Genomic DNA, 21,641 nt, shown 5'->3' with positions numbered 1-21,641 from the left:
CCGTGGGCGTGGCGCCTCCCGTGGGCGTGGCGCCTCCCGTGGGCGTGGCGCCTCCCGTGGGCGTGGCGCCTCCCGTGGGCGTGGCGCCTCCCGTGGGCGTGGCTTACGCAGGAGGAAGCCGCTGCTCCATCTTTACTAATTGCGTGTATAACAAATCAGACCCTTCTCCAGCTCCACGTTCTATGGATGAGAGCGCTGGGACCCGGGCGCCAGGGGCCGTGCCCAGGACTGTGGCTCCCGGCCCTGCACACCGCCACAGATAGGACAACACTAGCGCTCCGTGGTCCTGCCCACGCACCAGAAACACGGATCTTACATTTCGTGCTCCAGGTCCCGCAAGCCGTTGATCAGTTTCGTCTCCCACCTTAGTTCCGATTAAGGAAGCGATACAGGTTTTCGTTTCAACGGCAGCAAGATAAGGTCTTTCCTTTTTCTTCCTTTTCTTGTAAAAAATGTTTGCTTAAAACACTCTGCACACGTGGCAGAACATCCCTCGGCCGCGAGCAGAAGTGAGGCGCCCACACCCGCCGCCCCGCGGACGGGCCCTGAACACACGACGCTCAGGGAGGGAACCAGACACGAGAGGCCACACGGGGTGTGAGTCCACGTGTGTGAAACGTCCTGTTTCTCAGATTTCGCTTGGGGATAGTTTTAAGCACAGAAGTCACAGGGTGAGATTTCTCCTAGAAAGGTGATTCAGGGGGGCAGGACAGGGGCTATTTTGGAGAAAGACATGGAACCCCCCCCTCCCCCAGGGAGCAGGCAGGCAGACAGGAGCACGGATCCCCTGGACACTGCACAGGTCCCCACACACCATGGGAACCCATACAGGGACGCTCAGGACGGCCAGCTACATTACCAGGGGAGCACCCATACCCAGAGGGGCAGATGGTGGAAAAATAGAACTCTGGTCTCTTCTGCCCCTTCTAAGGACACTGATCCCATTCAGGAGGGCTCCACCCTAGGGGAGAGGACCTAGTCACCTCTCAAAGGCCCCACCTCCTGCTACCGTCACCTTGGGGATTCGGATTTCAACATGAATTTGGGGGGACACCTTCAGGCGACAACAGCAGGATGGACGCTGGGGGAAGATTTCCTACCTGAGGGCAGTGAGTGAGCAGCTTGGACGTTGCACTTGATTCGGGGTGGGGTGACCCCCAGTTTCTGCGTAGAGGAGGGTCAGGCTCCAGCTGTCAGAAGGAGGGATGCAGGGGGCTCTGGGGCTTGGCCTTGGGTGTCTCGCTCCCGCCCTAGGCCTGATGCATGTGCGTATGTGATCTTCGCGTGCTGACGTCATTTGTCCCATGTGTGAAGTCACACAATCCAAAAACGTCACTAGCAAACATCCAGGGCCGCTGTCACTGGAATGCAACAACCAACATAGCATAGTAAAAAAGAGCGCCCTACAGTTTGTAAGGCCAACACACAGAACAGCTGCTGAAAAACTGGTTGGAGGGGACTATGGGGTTGGTGGCTCTGATTCGTGTGTGCTCCAGGGCTCTCCCGGGGGCTTCCAGTTCCCGTTGATTTTTCCATGAGAACCCGGATGGTGTCGTCAAGTTCTGTCCCTTCCTCAGTGTTTTCCACTCACTCACGCCTCTCCTACCTTTTATTGGGGGTCCTGTTTCTCTGATATCCCTTTATTCCTACCTTAACAAGGCAGGTCTGCTGGAGAGGCAGTCCACTGCTGTTCGTCTGGAGGTGTCTGGGTCTCCTCTTAAATCTTGAAGTTAATTTTCACCGGGTCTGAAGTCTTCACTGAATCCACCTAATCGTTGGTCCTTTTCCCTCCAGCAGCTTACATTTGATTGTTTGCTTTGTCATTAACCGGTTTTATCAAGGCATGATTCACATTCAGTGAAATGAACACATCGTAAATACACAACTTGATGAGTTTTGACACACACACCCGTGTGCACCAACACGTCAAGACACAGAACGTTTCTGATGTCTGACTCCTTTTGCTCGACAGAATATTTTCGGGATCCACACGTGTGGCTTCTCTCCTCTGCAGGCTGTTTTTTGTCATTGTGTCATCATAACACATAGCCTGGATTAGCACAGTCTGTTTGCTCTCCTGTTGGTGGGCATTTGGGCTGTTTCCAGTTTTTGCTATCGTAAATAAAGAAGTGTGAACATCTTGTACAGGTCCTTCCACAGAATTATGGTTTCGTTTATGTCGGGTCGGTCCCTAGGAGCGGAATTGCTGGGGCAGAGGGTAGGTGTGTGTTTAGCCTTTTCAGAAACTGCTGAGTCATCTTCCAGTGTGGTTGTACCGCTTTACTCTTGCATCAGAAATGTGTGAAACTTGCAGCGTTTCCACGCCCTCCCTAATATTTACAGTCGCTGGTCTTTTTTATCTGTGCCCCACCAGTTAGTGCTCAAGAAGCAGCTCCCTGGATTTCACTCGTGTTTCCGTGATGACTAGTCAGGGAGCACCTTTTCATGGGCGCATTGGTGACTTCTCTGTCAGCGTCTAAGATGTTTATGCTGCCTGAGGTTCCAGGACTTCCTGAATCTGTGGCTAAAAGTAGGATTTTGTTCAGTCCTCAGTTTGGGGAGATTGTCATTATTGCTTCGGAGATTGCTTGTGCTCCGTCCTCCCTCCTCCTTCCAGAGTCCTGGTCACATGCATTAGGCTGTACTGTATCCTCTCCATCTTTCACCTTCTCTTCTGCCTTTCCTTCCCCTCTGTGTCTCTGTGCTTCGTCCTGGGTGTTTTCCCCTGAACTATCATCCAGCCCAACCAACTCTCTCCTTCGTTGTCTTTAGTGATACTATTCCTTTACATCGAGTCATTACGTTTCAGATATTGGCATTTTCCACATGTTTACTGAGTCCTTTTTCTATAGTTTCCAGTGCGGCTGAAATTCCGGTCTCACCTATTTATCTTCTTGAATGTAATTAAAACTGTTATTTTTAAAGTTGATTTACTTATTTTGAGAGAGAGAGAGAGAACTCGCTCGCACAAGTGGGGAAGAGGCAGAGAGAAAAGGAAAGAGAGAGAATCCTAAGCAGGCTCTGCACCACCATTGCAGAGCCTGATGCGGGGCTTGAACTAATGAATCGTGAGATCATGACCTGAGCTGAAGTCAGACATGTAACTGATTGAGCCACCCAGGTGCCCCTAACACAGTTATTTTAAAGTGTCTCTCAACTACAGTGTCAGGAACCCCTGCGAGTCTGTTTATATTGCCTGTTATTCCTGCTGGGTTTTGTTCATGTAGTCTTACCTCCTTGTATGCCTGGTTATTTCTCGTTGTGTGCTAGACATTGTGTTTCAGACTTGTTTGTGGAAATAGTATGAGTTCTAGGATGATGTTGTTTTCCACTGGAGAGGATTTATGTTTACTCATGCCCAGCATTTAGGGCTGCTAGCAATCCGGGGTCACCTCAGTCCAGTATCAGGGACTGAGTTTATTCAGCACTCAGCTGCAGTCACCATAAGAGCCCATCTGCTTCCTGTTTACTTGTATCCTTCTGTGTGTAATAAATGCTGGGACCACATAATTTTGCATGATTATTTGGGAAAAAGTTCTTCAAGGCAATGTCACATACAGTAAAAGTGACGGTAAAATTAAGTCCCATCTAAAGTACAGTCTAGTTAGAAAATACCGTTCTTTCAAATGTCCAAGAAAAACATACACAACATCTGCCCGTGTTGTTCCCAAACCACCACGTCTGGGTTTTTCTTATACTCAGACTGCAGCACCTTGTTCCCCAGTTTGAACCAAGGGGGAGTTCACCCAGCCCCCTCCACGTGGAGGGCCCTGGATCTCAATCTCTGTATTGCCAGCCTTGCAAAGCTGATAGAAGCATTGCTCAGCCTCTTGGCAGATTTTCCGCTCCTGGGCTGCCGTCCTCCCCTAGACCCTGGCTATAAATTCTTCACCGCCCTAATAACCCTGCAGTGCCTTCAAGCAGATTTCTTCTGTGTTCTGTCCAGCTTTCCTGACTGCCCTCACGGGAGAGTCTGTCCGTGTCCGTTCGCCCACTGTCGTGCAAGCCAAAATCTGCAGATAGAGGTTTTTATTCAAAGTCCAAGTGACTTTAGGTAGAGGCCATTGACATGAATCGTCTTGATCTTAGAACCACCAGATGACAAACCGGGATCCGTTCTCAGCTTTTAGAACCACCCTCTTATTTCCTAATGGAGGAAGCTAAGACCCAGTTCAGGGCAGAACCGAGATGGGAACCCACTTTCAGGCGTGCCCTGTGTTTTGCACCTTCAGGAAGGGGTGGCTGCCTTTGTGCCCTTGGACAAGGTGCCGGGAAATCGCTCCGCTTCTCCCCGAGACCCAAAAGCTCCAGGGGCTCAGCAGGAGGGCTTTGCAGCTAAGGGTCCACAGGGGCCGGAGCGCTTCTGATCATGCTCAGAATGGCTCAGACATGGCCGGGGCATGACCAGCATCATGGGTTTGGGGCACACAGCAGAGCATAAAAGAACCCAGTCTCACCTTTGCTGTGTGGCCTAGAAGGGACAGGGACGTACAAGCCTTAGTGGGACAACAGAAAATAGATCATTTCGGGACTCTCCATTTCTGGCTCTCCCTCCGCTGCCATCCACTTCTATTTTTAATATGATCAACTTCACGCTGCCCAGCTCTCCCCCGAGCCTGTGGGCTTTGTGGCACCTGCCCCACCCGGCCCCTGGGCAGCTGAGGGGAGTGGCCACCTCGGAGCAGCAGCTCCGTGGGGAGCGGGATTTCTCAATAGCCTCCAGCAAACCAGCCCTCCCACCTCCGCCGGGCACAGGATGTGCAGGGCACCCTGTCTCTGGCTTCATCTCTGCAGCAGCTGTGTTTATAGTTAGCAGTTGCCACGGTGCCCCAAAAGAGGGCCTCCTGGGGCTGCCGGCCTCTGGACGCCCCCATTCCTTGGTCCTGGAACGTGGGGACCTGGATGTTTGCTGGGCCAGCCCAGGAAGCGAGTGTCGCTCTAAGCACTGCAGGGTTCACTGGAGCTCAGAGAGGGGAGGTAACTCCCCCAAGGCCAAACAGCTTTGGGATCTGTGCAGAATTTGGGTCTACCACCTTCCCCTTGGCTCCCCTTTCTACTTCTCTCCTCTCCAGCACGGGCTTCAAGAGTGTGGTTGGTGGAGTTCAAGGGGCAGCTCGCTCGCCCTGTGTAACTTCTTGTGGTCACAAAGGATCGTCGGATGCTGAGAAAATTAAGCCCCCATTTGAAACAAGCTTCTATTTTCGTTCACTGCCATTTCAGTTCAAACCGAACCATCTCGGTTCCAGAAACACTGTTTGCGTTTTGCCCAGATGAACCTCTTTTAGCTGAAGTTTCTTCTGATAAGGAAGTTCCATAAAGGACTTAGATTCTGCCCCCAGGGGACACAGGGCCGGGTCTGGGGATGTCTGTGGCTGTCACGATGCGGGTGCTCCTGGCCTTGGGTGGCTGGGCCAGGGACTGATCACAGGGAATACCCTGGCCTGGGTGTCCTCGGTGCGGAGGTGAAGAGACCCTGGAGTGGGCGGGGCGGGGGGGTGGTGCCTCCCCAGTGTTGCCCAAGCCGTTTAGGATTTCACAAACACAGAGGGTTCAGCCACCTCGTAGCTTTGCCGACTGGAGCCCCCGCCTTCTCTGCTGACCCTCCCACTGCATCTACCCACAAGTCCACCCAGCGAACATTCACGCCAGACCTCATCTGCCCTGTGGAGCCCAGGGCAGCACGGAGCTCCATGAGCAGTTCGGCCCGGTCAGCGATGGTGGCCAGACCTTCCTGGAGGGACGGGCGGTGACAGAAATCCACTCTGCACACAGATGAGTCATGGGAGGACTGGCGAAATCTGAGCAAACGGCCAGCATCGGGGTCTCGGCCTGATGTTGTCCTACGGTCACATGGGATGTCACCATCGGTGGGGGGGGGGGGGCACACGGGACTCTCTGCACTATTTTTGCAACTACCTGTCTATATGATTATTTCAAAGTACAAACGAATGCAGTGACTTTGGGAACCGTTTGGAAAATGTTTAACTTGTAAGGTTAAACATACACCTGCCAGGGAGCCAGAAATCCCACGCCTGGGGCTCACCCAGGAGGACCGGGCACGTGGACCGCCGCAAATCCTGCGTGTGAACATACAGCACGGCGTCTTTCACAATCGCCGGACACACCCGTGTCGCCCAGTCGGTGCACGGCCAACAATCCCTGCCCTGACCCCGGGGGGGAACACCACACGGCACTGAAAAGGTGCCCTCGGCACACGACGAACCACAAGGACATTGTGCCGAGTGAACCAAGCCAGAGGCTGGACGGCACGAGTCTGTCTGTAGGCTTCCAGGAAGAGGCGACACGACAGGAACAGAGCAGCTCAGGGGGTGCAGGGGCTGACGACAAACAGAAGCTCCGGGAGGTTCTCAGGGTGACGGGGTCCGCATCTGAATGGCGGTATCGGCTCCGCGACAGGACGTGCTTGTGTGACCTCATCGACTCTGGGCCCAAAAGGACAAATCTCACTGCGTGCAAATTATACCTTCACGGAAGAACATTTCATTGGAGGAAATTATAAAAACAGTCACTAACAGGGGCGCCTGGGTGGCTCCGTCGGTTAAGCGTCCGACACTTGATTTGGGCTCAGGTCACGATCTCGCAGTTTTGTGGGTTCGAGCCCCACGTCGGGCTCTGCACTGACAGTGTGGAGCCTTCTTGGGATTCTCTGTCTCCCTCTCTCTCTGCCCCTCCCCTCTTGCACTGTCTCGGCATCTCTCAAATAAATAAATAAACTTAAAAAAAAAAAAGTCCCTAACAAAATTGTCATTTTGAGAGGAACCTGGCTGGCTCAGTCGGTGGAGCATGTGTCTCCTGATCTCAGGGTCGTGAGTTCGAGCCCCATGTTGGGCTTAGAGCTGACTTAAAATTGTCACTTTGAGATTCCTTGCCTTTATCCGTATATATTTTAACACAACGGTAGATGACCGAACATTTGCACTTTTCCATTGTCCCTCTTTGCACACACACCTCCGCGGTGCTCCGCGTTTCTACGGACCGTTTAGAACATTGCATAGTGTTGCACCTGCGAAATGTCCCATTGAATTTGCTGTCCCCCCCCCCCCCCCCGTTGCAGAGCGAGGCGTGTGCTTTTGTTCTGAGCCTTCACGGTTACAAACAACGCAGCTGTAAACACCTGTCAGTGTTCCCCTTTTAACTCCTTTGGATAATTTGCCCCTTGGGATAAATGCCCAGGCAGAAGATTTGAGGGGACATCCTTGTAGTCCTCAGTGTCCAGTTTCTGAGGCTGAGACGGGTTCACAAGACCAGAGAGTCTGGAATGAGCGCGTCAGGTGGTGGCCTTTCTCCGGCCTTCTGGCGTCATGGGAAGACAAAGGGGCAGCTCGAGGTGGCATCCACTGCTCCCCAGGCCGTGTTTTGTTTGCTTTGGTTTTTACCAGTTACACCCCTGCTGCCGTGAATTGCCTGAGTGAGCCCTGTGCCACGTCTCCGTGGGACCCTGGCCCAAGTGTTAGTCACATGTTAAAGGGGTCGCCCATCACCTCACTTGTGGCCTCGGCCTTTCCTGGGTCCACGGTCTCGATTTCTACTTCACGTCTGTCCTGAAGTTCTGAATATTTACATAAGATCAGAGCTGCTGATCCTTCTCCATTCATTCCATGGCTTCCATTGCTGAAAAGTGACTTCTCCATGATTGAGAAGAAACTTCTTCTTTCTTTAAAAAAAAATTTTTTTGGGGCGCCTGGGTGGCGCAGTCGGTTAAGCGTCCGACTTCAGCCAGGTCACGATCTCGCGGTCCGTGAGTTCGAGCCCCGCGTCAGGCTCTGGGCTGATGGCTCGGAGCCTGGAGCCTGTTTCCGATTCTGTGTCTCCCTCTCTCTCTGCCCCTCCCCCGTTCATGCTCTGTCTCTCTCTGTCCCAAAAATAAATAAAAAACGTTGAAAAAAAAATTTTTTTTTTAATTAAAAAAAAATTTTTTTTTAAGTTTATCCGTTTACTTATTTATTTATTTAAATTTACTTCCAAGTTAGTTAGCATATAGTGCAATAATGATTTCAGGAATAGATTCCAGTGAGTCACCCCCTATGGATAACACCCAGTGCTCATCCCAGCGAGTGTCCTCCCTAATGCCCCTTGCCCATTTAGCCCATCCCCCCACCCGCAACTCCCCTCCGGCAACTCTGTTTGTTCTCTGTATTTAAGGGTCTCTTAGTGTTTGTCCCCCTCCCTGCTTTTATATTGTTTTTGTTTCCCTTCCCTTATGTTCATCTGTTTTGTCTCTTAAAGCCCTCATATGAGTGAAGTCATACGATTTTTGTCTTTCTCTGACTAATTTCACTTCGCATAATCCCCTCCAGTCCCATCCACGTAGTTGCAAATGGCAAGATTTCATTGTTTTTGACTGCTGAGTAATACCCCATTGTATATATAGACCACATCTTCTTTATCCATTCATCCATCGATGGACATTTGGACCCTGGGTGGGGGTGGGGGGACACCTGGGTGGCTCAGTCGTTTTAGCGTCTGACTCTTGGTTTCGGCTCAGGTCAAGTTCTCACGGTCGGAGTTCAAGCCCCACATGGGCCTCCGTATTGACAGTGCAGAGCCTGCTTGGGACTCTCTCTCCCTCTCTCTCCGCCCCTAGGGAGCAGGGAGAGAGAGAATCAAAAGCAGGTTCCACGCCGTTAGCGCAGAGCCCAACGCGGAGCTTGAACTCACAAACCGTGAGATCATGACCTGAGCCGAAACCAAGAGTCGGATGCTAAACTGACTGAGCCCCCAGGCATCCCAAGAATAAATATTCACTAGTTTGTGTTTATTTTCTTTCTTATTCTATGGCTGTTTGTATGGAACCTCTTTGGATGTGAATAAAGGTCTGATCTAATCTAGTCGTTCTCACCCAGGGGCAGCTCTGCCCTCAGGGGACACCGGGCAGTGTCTGGGGACGTCTGTGGTTGTCACACAGTGGGGAGGGGGCCCTGGCACTGAGGGAGTGGGGCCACAGATGTTGCTCGGGCCACACAGCACCCAGGACACCCCAGAGAGAACAGCCCAGCCCAGTGTCCAAAGTGCCAGGGGGGCAGAGACCCCACCCTAAACTGTTTCCCCATTTTGCCTTATTTGCGCCCACCATGGAAGAAATACTGCCCGTCCCCAGGGTTGTCTAATCCTTATGTGCACTGGAAGGTCAGATCTGTCTGGGGGTCACTGCCCCCCCTTTCTAGTTACCTCTGCTTCACGATATACCCCAGGGCAGGGGGGGGGCCTCCGTTGTCCTTGCCTTTCACACATTTGCTCATGTGATTCTTCTGCAGGAGCCCCCCCCAAATCTGGCATGGCTTCCTGGCCCTCGACTCAGATCCCAGGCAGGGCCTGGTGACATCCCTTAAGGCTCTGGTTTTAGGTGAACTTCACCCCAGGTTGTTCCCCTGGACCCTCAGCAGGGGCAGAACGGGAGTCAGCACGGTGACCGGCTGCCCACCACCCACCTGCCCCCAGCTTGCCACGGCTCTGCCACGGCTCCTGGGGGCCCCCTGTGGCTCTGCTGGCCCAGGCAGGTCCGGCCAGGTCGGGCGCCTGGTGCCATCACGTGCTTCCTGCGGAGCGGCGACGGGTGAGGAATGTTCCCTGGGCTGACTCAGCGTAGCTGCCTGGTCTCCCGGGGCCACGGCTGGGCCGTGAGTCAGTGACGGACTATGACACCAGCCAGGAGGAGGCTGGAGTCTGCTGCACGGGCTGGTGGTGACACAGCCGGTGTCTGTTCCTGGCGTCTCCGCACGCTCACGCACACACACACACACACACACACGTGCTCACCCATACACTCACATGCACACGTACACTCGTACGCCCACACACACGCATGTGCATGCAGTATACATACACACCGACACGCACACGTATAAACACATCTCGCACGATGCACATTATGACATACAGACATGCACACGTATACTCACGTTAAGTACACACACGCCCACGCCTACACGTACATGCTCGTGCACGCACACGCATGCACACATCTATGCACAGACGTGCACATGCACTCACGCGTGTGTATACACACATGCACACAAGTGCCCCGAACATTCACACACACTCCTGCACACAAGTTCGTGTACATGCACACGCACGCACACCCCCGGCGCAGCCATCTCGGCCGTTCTCTGGGGCCTGGGTCATAACCCAGCCCAGAGGCAGCCTCTCGGGACATTGTGCCTGGAACAGAAAGCCAGCCACTCAGGGGCTTCACGCTTCGGAGAGAGGCCACAGTTGGGGGTGGCCACGCGGTGCAGGGGTCCTAGAGTCCTGGCGGACACTTCTGAGTGTGGATGCTGAGCAGGATTCCCCGGCCTTCCAAGGAAAACAGGCCATGGGGCCAGCCCGTTTGTTCTCCATTCGCATCTATATTTAGCGCTGAGTAATTTAGATATTTTTAAGCCCAACCAAGGGCAGTTTTCCCTGAGTTGGATGTTTTGTGGCTGCTTTGAAGCTCTCTGCTGAATCAGAGCCCTCTGGAAACCCACACGTGGGCTCTATGCTCCCAGAACAGACACACTCAGGCCTTTTCTGACCCAAAGCGGGGCTGGATGTCTGCCGGGAGGGATGGGGAGCCAGGCAGTGTGGAAGGATTTTTTTTTTTTCTAATTGAGACTTGTACGGAGGTCACCGTAGATTCATGTGCAGTTATAACAAATCAGAGAAGCATTCCACGTGTCGTTCACTCTGTTTTTCCCGACGGTAACATTCTGTGGAAGTGTGACCAGCACCAGGAAAAGCCCCTCCCGACAAGGCCTCTACCCCCAACCTCGGCAACCATGAACCTGTCCCCCATCCTGACCACAATTTTGTCTTCTCAAAAACAGTGTGTAAATGGTGTATAAACACACACCATGTAACCTTTGGGGATTGGCTTTTGTCACGCAACGTAACTGCCTGGAGATCTCCCGAAAGTGTTGTGTCAACCCTCCTTTTTTTTTTTTTTTTAAATCATTATTTCTAAGTAGGAAATGCTTTGAAAATCCCAAGCCTGCCTTTGCTGTTCTGTGGCTACCTGGCCCTAGCGGCCACCAGGCAGACAGCGCAAGCTGCATCCTGATGGAGGACAGGGTGCCCTCTGCTCCCTGGCGGGGCGTCTTCCCAGACCCCCCACCTTGGGCGTGACGCCCGGACAGGTCCTCCTGGGAACTTCCCCAGCCTGAACGCTGCAGACACTGGGCCGCTCTCGGGGGGCGTCCCGGGAACTGTGGGAGCTGAGCGGGGTCCTCGACCACACCCCCTCAGTGCCAGGATTCCCCCAGTCCTGATGACCAGAGACGCCCCCAGACAGGGCCCCGTGTCCCCTGGGGGCAGCATCGCTCGTTAGAACTACGATACTAGAGCTCACTAAATGAAGGCTGTGGGAAAAGTAGAATTTTCCCTGCTGTAAGGAAGAGGAAAAAATGTGCACAGCCGAATTGTAAGAATAAATTAACACCACCCATATACTGCTGGTGTGGATGTGAAATGGTGCAGCCGCCCTGGAAAACGGCTTGGCACTCTCCTTAAAAATTGAACATGCAAATTACATCCCTCAGCGTTTATCTCAGAAAAATATATAGACTTGTGTTTGCACAGAAATCTGCACGCCCTTGTGGCAGCCGTACGTGATGGCCAGAAACTGGAATCGGCAGGTGCACCGCCGAGCCGGGGCCGGTCCACGCGGGGAACGCCGCTCAGCCGTGACCTCGCGGCGCGCGCAACAGGCTGGGCGCATCTCCACAGGATTATGCGCAGTGGGGAAAAATCCCAAAAGGTTATGTGCCCTGTGGTTCCACACGTGCAACGGTCCCGAAACGGTGGCAGCTTGGGGAAGGAAAACGTCATTGGAGGTCGCGGAGAGTGGGGGGCGGGGAGGGGCGGGGACGGAACCGCCCTGAGGCTTCCGTGCGAGCGCGTCATGCTGACCGCGGGTTTTGCAAGGTTGTTTCCAGAGGGGAAACCGTGCACAGGGTACGCAGGTCTCCGCACGTCTCCGCCCTTTCCTACCACTGCATGTGACTCTCCAGGCACCTCAAAAATTTTAACTGAATTAAAAATAAATTAATAAAAATGTTTTCGGAAAGAAAAAAGATCACCCCCTCCCCCAAACAATAGCGAAGCAGGAATCATTGGCGCAATAAAGATTGGTTTTCTCGGTGGGCGAGCAGGTGGGGAGCCACTCTGACGGGCCCTGAACACCCAAGTCCTGAAGGTGCGGGGAAGGGGGGGGGCGGGGAGCAAGCAGACCACTGGGCGTTAGCTGCTCAATAAAAGCAGCAAATACCCCACCACCACCCCCTCCACGGAGCAGCGGTCCTGGGAAAATTAGTGGAAAGGCTACTTGGGATTTGGGAAGAGGGTTTATCTGGAATCATTTGCCTGTGCTAAATGGGCTACTCTGAGCACACCATCCACACTCAAAGACACTGCAGGGGGAGTGAATACAGCCCCCCCCCCCCCAAATTCATTTCCACCAGATCCTCAGCATGGGGCCTTAAGTGGAAATAGGGGCTTTGCAGATGCAATTAGTTAAGGAGAAGTCGTACTGGATTAGTGTCCTTAGAAGAAAGCCATGTGAGGACAAGGCAGAGATTGAGTGATGTGGCCACGCCAGGGACCGCTGGCCACACCAGCCACTGGAAGAGGTAGGAAGGACCCTCCCTGGGCCCTCCAGGGGGAGCGCAGCCCTGCCCCACCTGGATCTTTGACATCTGGCCTCCAGAATGTGGGAGAACAATTTCCTGCTGTTTCCCATACCCCAGCCTGTGGTCATTTGTCCCGACCACCCCAGCACATCAGAAAGCTCTGGAAAACCCTGCAAAACCAGTGGGCTCCCTGCACTGCCCCCCCCCCCCCCACCGCTGCCCCTAGAAGCCTCTCCTGGGCCAGAAGCGGGAGCCAGAACTTCTCGCTCCTGCGGAGAGCCCCGGGAAGCCTTCTGTGGGAGCCCAGGTCACTCGAGTGGCTGTGTCCCAAGGACAGCCAGATCTGGGGTGGGAAGCCAGAACTGGGCACTGACAGCCACGGCCTCCCCCTGCGTACCACCACCCTTAGCTTGGTTCTCAGGGCAGTGACTGGTGCATGGTGGGCCCCCCTGGGGTGGTTTGTGGGGCAAATTAGCCCGTGAATGAAGGAAGCGATGCCAGACCCAGGACCCACGGCACATAGATGCTGCCCAGGTGACCCACCTTGGTCCAGAGCCAAGGTCTCACCCAGACGACTCTGCCCCCCAGGGAACTCAGGCCATGTCTGGGCACATCTGTGGCCATCACCACTGGGACGTCCTGGCATTGAAGGGTGGGGCTGGGAACGTCCCCAGAACGCCCCCGGAGAGTGACCCTGCCCAGTGTCAGTGGTGCCGGGGGGCCTGGAGTGAGGCAGGGATCAGAGAAAGTGTCCCTTGAGGCCCTCATTCCAAGCCAACCACGAGTGGACTCTGTGGTCTGGTGAACCATCCTGAGACCCTGGGTGGTCTCAACCAGGGAGCACTTACCCCCGACCAGCCCAGGGGGACTGTGGGAGACAGCTCCACTAGTCCTCCCACCGCCCCCACCCCGACCTGGGCACACGGGCACCACGGCTCAGGTGGGGCACCAGGAGGCCCTGAGGCTTCCGGAAGGGGCGTCCTGCCTCTCTGTCCCCGTGGGGCCTCAGCAGCCAGTTCACATCCTGTCTGCTTCCCCTGCAGCCCTCTGGACGACAGGGGCCCGGAGCTGATGGCAGACAATGTCAGCCACTAACAACATAGCCCAGGCCCGGAAGCTGGTGGAACAGCTCCGCATCGAAGCCGGGATCGAGCGCATCAAGGTGAGCCTGGCAGGCGGGCGGGCAGAGGGGCCGAGAAGGGAGGAGGCCCTGCAAGGAGGCCCGGTTGGGGAGGGGGGGCTTTATTCCAACTGTGCCCCTTGCTGTGTGAGCTTGGGCCACTCACTAACCTCTCTGAGCCCGATTCCTCAATGGGAAGACACAGCTGACACAGAACCTGTGTCATGGGCTGTTGCGGGCATCCCATGTGCCGCAGAGCTTTGTCAGTGCCGTGGGACCAGAGGCAGGGCTGAGCCCGCCCCCAGCCCTCAGGGCCCTTCCCCACCCCACCCCACCCCACCCCACCCCCTGCCCCCAGAGCCCTAGGCCGCCAGCATGAGGCAGGCACTCGCCCATGGGCTCTGTCTGGCTCCCTGGTGCAACAGACACAGACAGAAGGTAGAGACGTGGTCCAGAGACGGCAGGGCCCAGGGCCCTTGGCCGTCTACGTTCTTCACTTATGCCTCGTTTGAATTTTTTTTTTTTTTTTTTTGAAATAAGCGTGTTTGTTTTTTATACTAAAAAAAGAAAAGGGACAAGTAGTTCCTGTGCACAGACACTTAACCCCTCAGGGACCAGAAACCCGAAACAAAGTAGCTTCTCAGACCAGTTCTTTCTGCTAATAATTTGCATAACATGAAGTTAACTGTTTCTTTTAAAGGGCACTGACAGTTTGGTAGCTTTTAGTACATTCACAGAGTTGTGCAAGCATCATTGCAGAACATTCTAGCAGCCCAAAGGGAAATCCTGTCCCCGTCAGCTGTTACCTCCACCCCTTCCCCAGCCCCCGGCCCCCGGCCCCCACGAGCCCTCTTCCCATCCGTGGATGACCCTGTTCTGGACGTCTCACACACACGGACTCACACCCCGTGTGGCCTCTCGTGTCTGGTTCCCTCCCTGAACGTCGTGTGTTCAGGGTCCGTCCACGGGGCGGCGGGGGTGGGCGCTTCGCTCCGGCTTGAGGCTGCGGACGTGCGTGTGCGCGGTGGGCACATCGTGTTTAACATAGGTGAATTTTAAGTCCACAAGGGGACATCAGGACGACATCCAGGGCTCATGGATTTCTCCCATAAACATGGCAGGGGCCAGCCATGCAGTCGTGGCCTCTTACATGAAAAAGGTGACTGATTCTTTTCAAAGTCACCTGCTCGTCAAACCCATGTCTTGGCAAAGGAGGTCGAGGCACCTCCAATAATGGTCTCGTGCCCCAGGCCCCAGCTAGCGAGTGACCGGAAGTTTCCCCGTAGAAGACCCGGGTGGTTCCCGTGTCTGCATCGGCCCTGCTTCAGCCGCCCCCTGGATCAGTCAGGGCTGTCCAGAGAAACTGAGCCAACAGGATGTGTAAAGAGGGAACGAGAGGTATTCAGGAATTGGCTCACAGAACCGTGGAGGCTGGCGAAGCCGCAGGGCAGACTGGAGACTCAGGGCAGAGCTGGTGCTGCAGCTCGAGTCCCCAAGGCGGCCAGGAGGCGGCATTCCCGGTCTCCGAAGGCCTTCAACTGATTGCATGTGGCCCACCCACATTTAGAGGATCATATGCTGTACTCCGAGTCAGCCAATTTAAATGTTGATCTCAGGTTAAAATGACCTTCCCAGTGACATCTAGACTGGTGTTTGGCCAAGTACTTGGATACCGTGGCCTGGCCAAGTGGACATATAAAATCAAACATCGACCCCACGGATCTCTTCAGACTTTGATTTTCTGAGCACCCGCCATTCCCTGGTCTCTGGCGGCAGATGGGCTCCTGCAGACTCACACCTGACTGACATCCCTCAGTGGAAGGACATGCACAGCAGTGCCAGGTGGAAAGGCAGGGCTGCTCCAGCCCCCCAGGTTGGGGGGGGGGGGGCTCCCCCGAGGTGTCTGAATGTTCCAGAACCCTGAGCATTCAAAGGATTCATTCGGGCTGGAAAAAGAGAAAGCCTCAGTCAAAGCGGCTTCACTCTGGTGAGCCGGTGCGGCCACAGCCCTGACGGAGAGCGTGATTCACCAGCCCGTTTGATGTTGGGCAGGGCCACTCCTCCCCCCCAAGCCCCCCCATCCCCTCCTACCCCTGTCCCGCCTGAGGCTTTGCACCCGCAGATCTGTGGCCAGAACCTTGAACGTCGGTACGCCTGAAAGGCCAGGGGAGCCAGCGCCTGGCAAGTGGCAGCGTGGCGGGCATGGGGGCGGCCCCGGCGCTCAGGGCAGAGCCTTCCTGTGGATGCCAGGGTGTCAGCGGGGGCCACATGCTGGAGCCACAACATCAGTTATTTCCAGGGTCCGGAGGCTATTCTGGTTGTTTCCGAGAGTTGCTTTCCAAATACAACTCTAGAAACCAAGCTCCTTTGGCTCATCCGAGGCAGGCCTGGGAGTGGCCAGCATGCTCGGGACGGTGGCAATTGTCACTGCATGTGGGTAGCAGTGTCCCCGCGGTGAACCCAGAGGCCGGCCTGGAGACCTGGCAGCACAGGGGACAAGGTCGGGCGGCCTTGGCTTGTGGGGTGCAGGGTCCAGGGTGCAGAGGCGCCACCCCTGGCGGCAGACCTGAAGGGAGTTCTCAAAGCCTCCCTCACCCCTGCCTAGTCTCGCCCGCTCACACCCACATGGCTGCTCCTTTGTCAGCTTGCAGGTGGGAAGGCAGGGGGCCGAACCGTGCTGGCTGTTCCTGCAGCACAGAGGAGACCAGGACCCCTTCACCCAGCACCCAGCCCCCAGCCCTGCCCGGGTGAGCAGAGTGGGGTGGCACCCTCTGCTGTGACCCCACCAGCCCCCCAGATCCCTGGGCCCCGGCCAGCTCGGGCTGCCAGAGATGCAATGTGGAAGGGACTGTGTGGTGGCCCCTCCGATGTGGACAGGCTCTTCCAGAGTCGCCTGGTCTGGGGGGGGGGGGGGGGTGGACCTTGGACTAAATCCTAAAGAGGGCTCTGTCTCTCCCTGACCTTCTGTCCAAAATCTGGGCAGCTCCTGCCAAGGGACCCAGTCCCTTCTTTAATCTTTTTTAAATTGTGGTAGAACACACATAACTTAAAACCTGCCATTAGTGATCACACACACGCAGAGTTGTGCAACCACCACCTTTGTCTAGTTCCAGAACATTCCATCACACCAAAAAGTAACCCGGGCCTCATCAGCCGTCACCCCTCCCCCAGCGCCTGGCCCCCCACCAGCCCCCTTCCTGTCCCCGGATGAGCCCGTTCTGGACGTTTCACACACGTGGACTCACGCCCCGTGTGGCTTCTCGTGTCTGGTTCCCTCCCTGAGCGTCGTGTGTTCGGGGTTCGAACGCGGGGCGGCAGGCGTGGGGCCTCTCGCTCCCGCTCGCGGCTGAGTGTTGTGCGCGTGCGCGGTGGACATGGTCATCTGCGTGTGCGTGCGCGGTGGGCACTGTGTGTATCCGCTCACCTGCGGGTGTTCCTGGGTTGTTCCCGCCATGTTGACAGTGGACGTGGCCATGGCCGCCCGCCTGACCTCTCCTCTCCCGTCCTTGTGCCCACGCACAGGTGTCCAAAGCCTCATCGGAACTCATGAGCTACTGCGAGCAGCACGCCCGGAATGACCCCCTGCTGGTCGGAGTCCCCGCGTCCGAGAACCCCTTTAAGGACAAGAAGCCCTGTATTATTCTGTAGCGTTGTCCCTCCGTGTGTCCCTGCCTGTGTCTCTCGCTCCGCTAGGGCGTCTGCACTGCGCACTCCGGCAACACCTCTCATGTCCCCAAACCTCCGGTTCCGGAAAGAACGCGAGCCGCTGCCACCACGGATGGGGTAAACTCCTCTCCCGGCCCGGCCAGAAGATGACGCTGGGGCCGCGGCCGCTTCCCATCAGGAGTAACAGAGATCCCGAGTGATGTGGTAACAATTTTCGGAAACTCTGGGTTGCCGGGGGGCTGCGGTCCAGAGCCCGGCCGCGCCCCGAGAAGGGAAGAAGGACTGGCCGCTGGCCCCGGGCGCCCCGGCGGGTGGCCAGTCTCACCCGCTGGGCCGTTTGTGAAACACTTGCCAGGTCCCTGCTGCCGTGCTTTTTTTTCTTCTCCTAAGCAGAGGAAAATTGGGTGGTGGGGGGCGGGTCATGGGAAACCTCTTTGGAAACTGGTCTCCTTTTCAGTTAAGCGATTGTTATTCCGCAGCGCTGAGCCCAGAGCTGGGGGGCTGAGCCTGCAGCTGACGGTTGTGTAAAATGCACCCAGGGAATTTAGGAGCCAGGAAGGGGGCTTTGTCTGTGACGTGCACCCCGCGTGGCCAAGTGTCGCCCTGCTGTGTGGCATGTGTGCGGCCTCTATACGGCACGCACCACCCAACAGCCAGGCCGTGGCCCCCCGCCCTTTCCTGGGACCGCACCCATCCCACAAAGGGATTCTCCGCAACTTGTCCCGCTCAGCGGAATGGCCGGCGGCGTTCCGTCTGGTGTTGAGCACGAAACGTCGATGTGGGCCGTGGTCACACCTGGCTCTTCCGGGTTGTTGTGTCGTGTTGTGTTTTTTTTCACTTTAGCGCATCGCTATGGCCATTTTGCAAACAGAAATGCAGCCAGAGGAGGCCCTTCCTGGGGGGCCAAAAGGTGTTAGGTGACCAGAAGGAGCTGCTGGGCCTCACCCGTGTGACTCCTCGCCCTTCCCTTCCCTGTATCGGTTCGTCTTTAGTCCCTTGGACTCTGGTACGACCCGGGCAGTTGAAGGAGCCGGAGGTACAGGGAGGGCACAGGGCACACCCGTCCCCACACCCCCACCCCCCCGCCCCGCACCGGGACAGTCCTCACCCCAGGGCCTCGTGCCAACCTCCATGCTCCTGCCCCCACTCAGCCCCCTGCTAGTGCCAAGGCCCAGATCCCACCAACGCTACGCTCAGGGGGACGGGGGATGTGTGCACGGGCTGGCGGGCGACTCCCCCCGGCGTGCGGGCTGTAGGCCCGGCCTCGCTCCCCGGCTCCCAGCTCTCTCCGGCCGGTCCGGGAGCACCAGGGGCTTTGGGGAGCCCAGCCTCTCCAAACCTGCGGTTGGATGGGGAAGCCTTGGCCGCCTTTCATTGGGCAGGGAGCCAGCCTCTCACTGTCCCCCACAGAGAAGCAAGAGGGAACAAAACCCGTTCCCCACCGGGGAGGCCGGGGTGCAGCAGGATCTACCCAGAGACTGGGGGTGGGGGCGGCTGGCAGGGCGAGGCCTGTCCAGGCCACTTCTGTGCAAGAAGCCTTAATCCCTGGAGTCCAACCTTCCCCTGCGTCCCCACTGTCCTGGTCTAATGCTCTGGCTGTGGAGCCCCACCCCAGCGGCCCCCCAGAGAGGCCAGCGGGAGGGGAGGCGAGGTGAAACCCAGGAGCCCGGCTGAGGGCCGAGTGGTTGAACCGAGTCCGGCAGCCACAGCGCCCCCCCCCTGCCCCACCCCAGCCCTGAAGTGAACCTAGGTCAGAGCCCCCTGGGGCCGAGGGGTCTGAGTGAACTAGACCCAGAGAGGGTGAGGATGGGCCATACCCCCCGCCCCCATCGCCACACCTGCCCCAGGAGCCCCAGCCTCGGCTCAGGGAGGTGGCCGTCACAGGAGCCCCACCACGGGTGTCTTTCTGAGTGAGAAAAACCCTTCCTTTTGCCTTCTCAAGTAAATCTCCGTGTCTGTAGTGTAAACCTGGAGGGCATGTGCATACGACCGCCTGTGCTTCCCAGGCCAGTGTCCTGCATGAACACGTGTGCAGGGTTCTGCGGGAGCTGGCGGGTGGCAGCCCGCATTTCAGCCACATCAAGAGGGGGCATTAAGGGCACGCCCCCCCCAAAATAAACAAGGGCGGGAGACACAGGGTTTCCCTTTAGCCTGCCTGGGTGTCCCCCAGGGCTGGCAGCTGGGGCGCCTTCCCTCCCCTCCCCTCCCCCGCTCCAGGAAGGAGCTAGAAGGCACACCCCTCCCCACAGCGGTCCCCCAGGCCAAGAATTAAGTGACTGGGTGGTGGTGACCTCTGGCCCCCAGGGATGTGCGGTCGTTCTTCCTGTGACCCTGGCTGACCCCCTCCATGTCCGGGCGCTGGACCTCCAGGCAGCTCATCCGTGTCTGTGGGGCCCCAGCCCCACCGAGCTCTGGGGGCAGGAAAAGGCCACCAGCCCACCCCGAGGGCGAGTGACCAGGAACAACTTCCAGGCCCAGGGGAGGCCACCAAGGGTTGCTGGTCCTTCAAGAACACTTACAAAAGCCAGCCTGCCATGGAGTCTCTGGAAAAGAAGCCCTAACCATTGCCAAACATTGCACAGACCCGGTTCCGGTCCACAGAAGCCATCTGTGGTTCTAGCAGGTTCTACCCCATCTCCGTTTGGATGTTCAGTGGCTTTTATTTCTGATTTTAAAAAAATTTCCAGGTGTCTACACCCACTTTGCAGTGTTTTAATATTGTGTGGAATTGTTCATACAGAGTGAACTGATCCCCAGTGCAAAGGCTCACTGGTCCTTCTGTCCATGCCCCCTGCCTGCTGGGGGTGGGGGTCAGGGCAGGACAGGTTGGTCCCCTCCCCTGGCTGCTGGGCGGGTACCCCAGGTGGAGCGTGGCCTCAGGCGGCCCCAGAGAACAGCTGTCAGCTTCGACAGGCTTTCCAGCCTGTTGTTAGAAAACCTTGAGGAGCGAAGTTCGAGGACCGCTAGCCCTGTGCCCCGCGGTTCGAGATTGTTTCTGTCCAGCGTGGCCTGTAGGAGGGTGCGGCACTCTGCTGAGGGCTTGGAGTGCTCCGGGCCTGTTGTCCTCTGTGTCCAGGCACCAGGGGCCACCGGGGAGCCCAGGGGACAGGCCAAGTGAGTCACGGTCCCAATTCAGACCAGACAGTGGAGAGTTCAATTTTTGGTAACAAATCTGTAAATGAGAGATTCCGACCCCCGAGCAGAGGACTTGGTGTAAGACATTTACAGATTTCCACTACATAAACATGGTCTACTTTGCAGTCAAGTGCCCTGCCACCGGGCTGTGCCTCTGAAATTACCCACTTTGTATCAAAAAGCGGAAGATTGGAGGTCAATTCAAAAACTCAAATGGAGAATTGGGACCTTATGTGACAGCCCCACTTCTGGGTGTGCAAACACCCATGTGTTCACAGCAGCCGCCAGATGAAGGATAAACACGACGTGGTCCGTCCACACGCCGGAATGTGACCCAGCCTCAGGAAGGAAGGACGTCCTGCCACCTGCCACCTCATGGACGGACCCGGAGGTCACTGTGTGCAGTGACGGGAGCCAGACACAGAAGGACACGTCCCGCGTGACCCCCACGCACAGGGGGTCCCCAGGGGAGTCCCGTCCGCCGAGTCAGAGAGTGGGTGGTGGGAGCCGGGGGGGGGGGGGTGTCCGTGCTTCATGGGGACAGAGTCTCGGTTCGGGGAGATGGAAAGTTCTGGAGACGGGTGGTGGGGGCGGCTGCACCACAGTGTGCATGTGCTTGAGGTCAGTGTACTTAGAATGTTAAAACGGTAAACTTCATGTCGTGAACTTCACCCCAAAAAGGGAAAAACTCACAACCTTGCCGAACACCCCCCCGAATGGCTACAATGTAAGACTCGGTTGGCCAGGTCGTGGAGCCGGCCCGTGAGCGTGAATGCAGCACGGCCCGTGTGCGGCTAAGCACGTACCTGCTGTAGCGCCTGGCGCTCTGCTCACGCGCCTTCACCCAAGAGACCGAAACGTGTGTCCACAGAAGGTGCTGGGATGAATGTTCGGAGCAGCTTGTGTCCCAGTCGTCAGAAACTGAAAATATCCCAGGCATTCAGCAACAGGTGAATGGATGAACAGACTGGAATCCGTTCCTGCCCCAGAGTCCCGCTCCGCGGGATCAGGGGTCGGCCACTACCAAGTGCAGGAACCTAGCTGCCTCTTAGCCCGAAATAGACAAGAGCGTGCATGGCCAGTAGAGTCCACTG

The 21,641-nt window shown here is 56.5% G+C and overlaps 1 protein-coding gene across 2 annotated transcripts in view; it reads left to right on the top strand.

Annotated features, from left to right (window-relative positions):
- GNG7 (G protein subunit gamma 7) overlaps positions 1–20,106 on the top strand; it is a 120,004-nt gene extending 99,898 nt beyond the window's left edge. For both annotated transcript variants that reach the window (XM_049642360.1, XM_049642361.1), the window contains exons 3-4: positions 13,670–13,788; positions 17,269–20,106. In XM_049642360.1, the coding sequence (XP_049498317.1) occupies positions 13,708–13,788; positions 17,269–17,394 (207 nt within the window). In that variant the 5' untranslated portion in view covers positions 13,670–13,707 and the 3' untranslated portion in view covers positions 17,395–20,106. The remainder of the gene's footprint in view (positions 1–13,669; positions 13,789–17,268) is intronic.
- Positions 20,107–21,641: the final 1,535 nt, after the last annotated feature.

Source organism: Panthera uncia, chromosome A2, assembly GCF_023721935.1.
Source record: "Panthera uncia isolate 11264 chromosome A2, Puncia_PCG_1.0, whole genome shotgun sequence".
Classification (NCBI taxonomy): domain Eukaryota; kingdom Metazoa; phylum Chordata; class Mammalia; order Carnivora; family Felidae; genus Panthera; species Panthera uncia.
Note: the sequence above shows the minus strand (reverse complement) of the source record. Positions and strands in the feature narration are given on the sequence as shown.